The following is an 8,409-nucleotide window of genomic DNA, read 5'->3' as shown; positions in this document are numbered from 1 at the left end:
TCTACTCCATTACAATTCAAAGGCAAATATTGTACTTTTAACTCCACTACATTTATATGACAACTTTAGTTACTAGTTACTTTGCAAATTTAGATTGATAATACAAAATATAATCAATATAGTAATTATGATGTATTATTATAGGTTAAGAGAAGATAAGACTTTATTGATCTATGGGGGATATTCACAAGCTACCCAGCAGTATATAATGTTATTAAACATTAAATAACATTAAACCCCCCCCAGCTGCAACATTAACATGATACACATGAATGCATCAATAATGATAATTGAATAATATAATATACATTATTCTGAAATGGGCCCTTCATAATGAATACTTTTGGTATTTTAAGTATATTGCTGATGCTGATACTTTTGTAGTTTTACTAAAGTAAAATTTTGAATGCAGAACTTTTACTCGTAACAGAGTATTTCTACACTGTGATATTGCTACTTTTATTTAAGTAAAATATCTAAATACTTCTTCAACCTCTGTGTGTACTAATGTATATGTAGCACAAACACAGTAAAACTCTGTCTGTCATGTGGTGTGCTCAATAATTTCCATGCTGAATGTAAATTTGTCTTTCCAATTTGTTCAGTTCAAAGAAATAAACATTATTATTGATGAAAACCTTGTGTCATTTGTTTGTTCAAGATAAACATGATATTCCACCATGTCTTGATTATAACTGATTTTACAAAAATCACATTTTATGACATAAACAAATAGCATTTTTATTGATAAATCTGATCTAGTGTTAGTAAATAACCTAGCCTTTCAGCTGTAGAGCAGGACATTTACATCTGAGCCACTGAACTGCAGCTATTCTTTTTGCCATGCGGTACCTATTTCTCAGGCAAATTCTTCACCACAAGTGGTCTTGAATCTCTTGGACTCAGTCGGTGGAGGAGAACGTGTAGAAAACGAGGTTGGTAACTTAATTTCCTTAGTGTTAATAAAAGACAGCTTAGCCTGACTAAGAGGAACTTAATTAACAAAAATCCTTTAATTTACTTTATTGTCCCTTGGATGAACATGTGATTTACTAATTAACCTGCTGCAGCGTACTTCCCTCAATCCCAGTAATGAGCAAACTGGTAAATGCAATCACCCTGACCCTATCATTATTTGTCATGAATAAATTTATGTGTTACCATTATTATCAATTACATGTCCTGTAATATATAATCATGCAGAAATTATGCATATCTATTCAGCTCCCCCGGTTAACAGGTAACAGTCTCCCAACACACAGACATAAACACTCAACACATACAAACATACACACACACTTCCTACACTAAGTGGAGTTTCCAAGACTCTCCAAATGATGTCGAAACAAAACAACTTGTCAACTGAGTAAACATTTTGAGTACTATACAGTCAGAGTGTGTAAGGTACAATTCATCAGAGTGGGGCAGGCCCTCTTTAATATAAAGCTGAGACAGTTGTCAGTGTCACTTCCTATTCTCATAACTTTGCATCACATGGCTCTTAGTCTCGGCTACTTCCTCTTTTGCTACATATCAATGCTGACGACACTATTTACTTTCCACCACATGCTTAGCGGAGACTTTATGAAGAGACACTTCGCCCTGTGTGTATAGCAGCATTTAAATTTTCTTTCAGACTTCATGAAGATTTGAAGATTTGATCAGTCATGGATGGAGATGTGCTGTCTTTGTCATCCTTCTCATCATTATCATCCTCATCAGCAGCAGGAACACAGAACAAAGATACTCCACCAAAGAGTGAGAGCAGCCTCCCTCACAACCAACAGGAACACAAATCAACTGAAGAATTATGGTATGTGTGTTCTACATTTCTACAGACAGAGGTGGACACAAAAACAGGAACACATAATAGTATAATCTGTAACAATTTAATATAACAAGTCCACCAACTGCAGCCTTAAATAATACCATAAGGTTATATCGACGCCTCTCTGACTGAGTCAACAAACATTTGGCATTATACAGTAATTAATGAGGTAGTATTTATTGTAGGGATACTGTATTATAACATACAGGGATCCTTGTATTTCTGTTCACCCCATGTTTTTACCAAGCTTCCTTAAATATACAGTTTGAGACTAATCGAGCCTATTTGATACCTTAAGGTTTAATTTTTTACTATAGTCTGATCATTATCTGTAATCTGTGAAATGCTAGAATGCTCAACTCTGGCTAGTTTGAAACCCACAGTATAGATAAATTCTATTTTGTAACACGTTTTCAGAGATGCTCAGATAGTGAAATGAAGAATTGCAGTTCAGGGAGAAGAGGAATAAAGAGTTACTGTGGAGTTTCCCATGAGGTCACAAAGATGTAGGCTTCAGTTCATTATTTCAAAACACTGGTACTCCATCATGTTGTAAAAAATGTTAATAAAATTATATCAATTATATAATGTCAAGCTGTCAACTTGAAATAGCTTTTGTATATTATGGTCACTTCTTGTATATTTTTAAGTGGCTAATAGTCATGGTTCTTAATGTAGGCACACTACCTACACAAATGATTGGTCTGCTTTAAAATAACCTTGTTGAAATAGTGAAATTCCACACTTCTCTCCTCTGCAAGGGGATCTGACTGTGGCCATCGACCAGTTGCACACAGATATGTATACAGTGATATTTGTCAGGGTTGCCATGAGCAAGAAGGAAAGATATTATCTCCCTCTTTATTATACACCACGGCAGTGAATTACCATATTGCTGTGGGAAGCAGTGGCATTTTGGTGTCCTTCCAAGACGGCATACCACTGAAAACTTTGTGAAACTGGGTCACACAGTGTGTATCGGCTGTCAGAGAAGCCGAAAGAGAAAAGGCTCTGGATCAAGGAGACATGGAGCATAGTCCCAACGGGATGGCTGAAAACACAGTGCTGACTTGCCAAGACAGGGTGATTGGACATGAGTATGTTAGCATTTTGTGCTCATACTGGCCATTAAAATTAGGCTCCATTTCATTTATTTCAGCTTCTGTCTTCATCTTACACTTCCCAAACAGCAGAACTGTTGGTTCTGTGTAGATGAGTCACTCATTAGTGACCATAAACAGCCTTCTCTGAAGCCGGTTTCAGCCTTGTTGAACCCGGAGGGAAAACAGATGGTACAGAATGTGGACCTAGACAAATATTTTGACTCTAGGTAAACTTTCCTTTTATGTAATAACCCTTTATGATTATCTGATGAGGCCATGTAGGTTTCACACAAACTGCAATGTATCTTTTGACAATAGCAATGTATTTTGTGGAGAACATAACCTTGCTGTAGGATAATGTATTTTATGGAAATGTCACCTTTTCAGGAAATAAGGAAAATGGCCTTGTTTTGAGCTTCATAACACAACCCCCTGTAAAACCGCAACTTGTTGGGGTTTTGTTTGTTTGTTTGTTTATTTGTTTGTTTGGAAAGAGCTGGTTTAGTTGTTTCTTGTCTTTATGTTAAGCTAAGCTAACCCGCTACTGGCTGTAGCCTTAAATTGAACAGACAGACATGTGAGTGATATCAATCTTGTCATTTAACTTTCTGCAAAAAAGCAAATACGTGTATTTCACAAAATGTTCAACTACTCCTTTAAGCTTGAGAGGACAAAGAATTTCTAATCTCATATTTCCATGAACCCACAGGGAAAAAATTAACTCCTTGTCATTGTCATTTTGGCATTAAAATAGACCTGCATCTTCGTATTTGTACTGCCTTGACCTGATAATACAACTCTCTAAAATTGTGTAACACCAGTTTTCACATAGCAGGACACTGTACGTAAGTGGATGAAAGCATGTGTTTGCGGGGGAGTTTAGCCTTAAGGGGGATGAGAGGTGATCACAGATTGTGATTCTTTATAGTACTTAGCTCTCTGAGGTTACAGCAGTCCTACAGTACAGTATGTTTGTGTGAAGAAGCCCTGGGGGCTACGTACAGAGGTGTGTGTTCTTCCCTGAGCAGATTCCCCCTGGGCTTTAGATCTCTGCTGCCTCCCTGTCAGCTATTCCTTTTATACAAGACCTCACAACGGATGGTAAAGGAAGCTAGTTTGCCTAATTAATCTTTGCAAATATTTTCTTTTCTCCAAGTGGCTCAACAGAAATCAACATTTTCCAGGGATCATCACCCATATTGTTTCCAGAGGCTATCGATATGCAAATACATCTGATAGTAAACAGAGATTTTGATTGGCTAGGACTCTAGAAGCAGAGAAATACACTATTCTGTGTGTATGTGTGTGTGTGTGTGTGTGTGTGTGTGTGTGTGTGTGTGTGTGTGTGTGTGTGTGTGTGTGTGTGTGCGTGCATAATAGCTCCGATTCGATTCTCTGTAAGTGCACTCTATGCTAGTGGGTGTTCAAAAGTACTCTGACGTTCTTTTGTGCACACATGTGTTTGCTTATTAATGGAAATCCTCTGCTAATGTTCTTCATCATGACTTTATTTATGGCACATATACTCTGTCTATCTGTGCATGTATAAACTGCATTTGCAAATGTGTTTGTGTGTGTGCAGGACAGAGGATGTAAGTCCTGTGGGTGACAGGCTGCTGTCCACAGAGGAGCAGGTCACTCTGATCACTGAGAGTATGAGTGTCACCTCCAATGACCAGGAGAAACTGCTGCTGCTCAACAAGAACACTGAGCTCCGCAGAGTCAACAAAGAGGTACGACATCACCTTAAACTAGTGCAGAATCTCTACAGGTCTACATTTGTATTGCTGATGTTGGCAATTACATTTAGTTCTTTCTGAAAACCAGAGGAGGACTGTGGGCGTTGTGTGAAAACTGCTGCTAAGCTATGAAGAATCATTAAAGTTACATTTGTCACAATCATACAGCATTCGTTTCTTGATTTTCATTAGATGCTGCTTAATAAAAAGAAAAAAGAGACAAGGGAAAATGATTCTCTCATCAGATGTAAACTGTGATGTATTTAAAGAGTGCACAAGTATAGAGTGAAGAGTGAAGCGTCTCACTTCACTGACCTAAATTCACTTCCTGATGCCCAAGTTGTTGTGGTGACAGACTGAGAATGACAGGCAGTAATGACAAAATGAATGCTGCAATCGATGGCTGCAGTGGAGGCCATGCATGGCACAGATGATTATGTGATGATGATGATGATGATGATGATGGTGTGTTGCAGCTGATGAAGCTGAATGAGGACTGGGACCAGGTGTACCGCAGTGCCACGCTGGGTCTACAGCACAGAATGGAGGCTTTGGAGCTAGAGAACACTGCCATCAAACAGCTCAACAGCAGACTGTTGCTCAAAGTTGAGCACCAACAGGTGAACACACAACAATACTTCAAGCTTGCACATGGGAAGTATAAATGCACACACACAACCGATGGCACACAGATAAAGTTCATAGTATTGGTATAGACCCTGTAAAGTGGGTGTAGATACAGTATATGGGGGGATTCCTAAACTGTGAGTTATGGTGTAGCAGGTATAGATGGAGGTAGATAGTAGATGTCGTTTACATGTGTGAGCTTTACTGCTGTGTTTGGGACTGCAGAGTGCAAAGGAGTACTATGAGCAGGCGTTGATGCAGGAGCTGAAGAAGAACCAGGAGCTGCAAGAATACATCAGACTGCTGGAGAGAAGGATGTACCACCCAGACAAAGACTGCACACCTGCCAAACAGGTACTATGCCTGTCAGTGGGTCCGTGCACCTGATCAGTTTGTACATTTTCATTTCTGTCAATATTCTCTGATTTTGAGTATCAATCATCTATTTGTCTTATGTCTTTACTAAAGGGCAGCTTCACCACCTCTAATCTTCCCAGCAGTCCCAACCTGTCACCCAGTCACGTCTCCGGATACAACCCCCCTTCATCCTCCTTTTTTCCAGCTTCTTCCAGCCCTGAGGCAGGGCGGGAGGGAAAAAGCCAGAGCAGCAGTACCCCACTGGGAGCACTGGGAGACTCCCAGCAAGAAGTGCAGGATCTTAAAGAGCAGCTAGATACACTGAGATGTCAGGTGGGCTGCTCTCTTCAGCAGAGCATCAAAAAAAAAATCCTGTTTCTGATGTGATGAGAGCAAAACTGATGTCAACTCACTGTTGCCAGGGAAAGATTTGCTTAATGCTTAAACTTGAATTTGACGGTGAACTGCACCCCCAAGTGGTGGCTCTGTGCTGTACTTAAATTTGCTCACAGAGCAATAAGAAGTATCTGCAGATCACAAGAGGTTCTGATATTGGCTCTCTGCCATTTTGATGTCTTATGTCAGCAGACCCAGATTTATGAAGCAGAATATCAGACAGAACATAACGACCACAAACACACAATGCAGGAGAACCGGAGGCTGAAGAAGAAGAGGGAGGAGATGCGCCAACAGGTGGCACTACTGCAAGAGCAGGTAGTGTTTTACATAAGCTGTACACATGCACACAAACACGCACACAACTGCACACACTCACAGAGACATATACGTGCACACACACACTTAAAAATAAATTATTAAATGTATCTGTAGTCTAACAAAAAAAATATGTGCTTAGGCAACTGATAATTCATGCAGTACTGCAGTTATTTTGTTAATCGTGTCAAACTAGAGACGTCATGCCATGTTGGATTGGTTAAAGGTAAATATGGTTAAATATGGAGGCTATAGGTAGTGCAGTAGTAGTTTAAACATACTGTAGTAACCATATGATCTAAAATAATCATAATTTAAACCAAAAAAAACTCCTCAGATGCCTTGATGAGATATTTTCATAGCTCCACATTTCCTCCAAGGGTTTAAAATAACCTGTTTTGACAAAATATGGGGATGAATCCGCTTTGAACTGCTTCCTGAATTTCTTAAACATGTGTTTGTCACTGGAATCCCATGTTTTTTTTCTTATTTGACTCTGTGGTTCTGACATTGCTACAGCTCAAGGTTTATGAGGATGACTTCCGACGGGAGAGGTCAGACAAACAAATGCTGCAGCGGCTGCTGTTGAAGAAAATGCCTCCAAACAAGGACCCTGTGCTTGTCCACCGCTGCAATAATGAGCAGCAGCCACCAGGAAGAGACAAGAGGACACAAAGTGGAGAGAAAAGAAAACAGCACCACCCGCTCTGCCCCAAGCACCCAAACAGGGACAAAGAGTCTGACTGAGGGTCGAAGAAAAAAGAAACCTGATCATGCACACAGTAAATCAAGTTTCAACCCAGTAAAATGAAAGTCACTAAATGTGTCAGAAACTCTCATACAATGATTTTTACTAACTCTCATCTGGAAACACAGCATAGCGTCATTAGAGAGGTGTAAGATTAGACTCTACATTCAGTTTTAGCATTCCATTTTCAATTGTCCTTTACACGCATTAATTTTATCTAAATAATGCAGACTAAAAATAGCATGTAGTTAAACTTTATGGAAATACCCAAACATGAGCAAATCTGGGGTCAAATGCATTGTTTGCTCGCTTAGGGTTCTGCTTGTTACCCTTCGTAATAAAGACAAAAAAGATAAAATATTAGTTAAAATTAAAGTTAAATTGTAGATTATAGTCTAGTGTTTTTCTATATATTACGTAACAGAAACAGTTGCCAACTTTGGTACCTATATATATTTAATATATCTAATATATCTCCTTCTAATGTATCTCTTTCTTATATATCTCTTTCTCTAAAGTTGATTCTTTTTGTTTACTCTGATTTTGTTTGCTATCAAAAACATTAATAAAATTATAAATAGTCAGATATTAATATAAATAATTATAACTGATCTAAGTCAATAAAATGTATTTGGAATGACATTACAAGTCGGACAACGAAGTTGCATTTTGGTGGGTGTCCCCCAGAAGAGCTGTTACTGTAGCAGGTGATTTCCTCAGGAATGTGCTGTTGAGTAAATGTTTCCTAATGTTTGCTCTGGTCACTGAACCACATCTGAACTGAAACTATTGACATAACATTGCACAACAGACGTGGCCACTGAGTGATCAGGGGTTTTCCTCTGTAAATCATTTTCTCAGCATCCTTGGAAAGTTCCTCTAAGAGACTGTAAAATATTCCTTAAACTGTCTTTTGTATTAAAGCACAGTGCATTTTGTAACACAGTCTATAACAAGTAATCTATTATTTTGTTTTCATTGCGTTAATTTAGTCATTGATTTATTGATTGATCTAATGCACACACATATATTGACATAGTATAAAATGAGAATGACGTCATGTGTCAGCAGGTGGGTGACAAAATAATTACATGAGGACACAAGAAGGCAGCATCACTTGTTTCTAGTCGCTGTGAAGGAAGTTAAAATGTGGACGCTGCTGTTTCGTGACCACACGCAGACAACAGTCTGCATCCTCAAACAGAAAAGGAAGCTGACCACTTGTTTGCTGCTCAATATCCCTATTTATAAACTGAAATAAAAGCCTTAACGGACTGTACGAAATTATTGTGG

At 38.6% G+C, this 8,409-nt stretch overlaps 1 protein-coding gene across 2 annotated transcripts; it reads left to right on the top strand.

Annotated features, from left to right (window-relative positions):
* Nucleotides 1-1,526: 1,526 nt before the first annotated feature.
* Nucleotides 1,527-8,061, top strand: si:ch211-153b23.7. 2 transcript variants are annotated; one of them, XM_044205557.1, is made up of 7 exons: nucleotides 1,527-1,813; nucleotides 4,514-4,664; nucleotides 5,147-5,290; nucleotides 5,523-5,651; nucleotides 5,766-5,987; nucleotides 6,240-6,368; nucleotides 6,888-8,061. In XM_044205557.1, exons 1-7 carry the CDS (start codon nucleotides 1,668-1,670, stop codon nucleotides 7,113-7,115), a joined length of 1,149 nt encoding a protein of 382 aa, XP_044061492.1. In that variant the 5' UTR covers nucleotides 1,527-1,667; the 3' UTR covers nucleotides 7,116-8,061. The 2 variants fall into 2 exon arrangements, with proteins under 2 accessions (XP_044061492.1, XP_044061493.1); XM_044205558.1 differs by having other exon boundaries at nucleotides 1,528-1,813; nucleotides 6,243-6,368.
* The last annotated feature ends 348 nt before the right edge of the window (nucleotides 8,062-8,409 follow it).

The sequence above is a fragment of the Siniperca chuatsi genome, linkage group LG8 (assembly GCF_020085105.1).
Source record: "Siniperca chuatsi isolate FFG_IHB_CAS linkage group LG8, ASM2008510v1, whole genome shotgun sequence".
NCBI lineage: Eukaryota > Metazoa > Chordata > Actinopteri > Centrarchiformes > Sinipercidae > Siniperca > Siniperca chuatsi.
This window is presented reverse-complemented; position numbering and strand designations above follow the sequence as displayed.

Excerpts from the sequence above, each read along its gene's own strand:
- si:ch211-153b23.7 (XM_044205557.1), top strand. The coding sequence starts at position 1,668 with ATGGATGGAGATGTGCTGTCTTTGTCATCCTTCTCATCATTATCATCC. Across the intron at positions 1,814-4,513 it reads AAATCAACTGAAGAATTATG|GACAGAGGATGTAAGTCCTG; the intron begins GTATGTGTGTTC and ends GTGTGTGTGCAG. Across the intron at positions 5,652-5,765 it reads ACTGCACACCTGCCAAACAG|GGCAGCTTCACCACCTCTAA; the intron begins GTACTATGCCTG and ends TCTTTACTAAAG.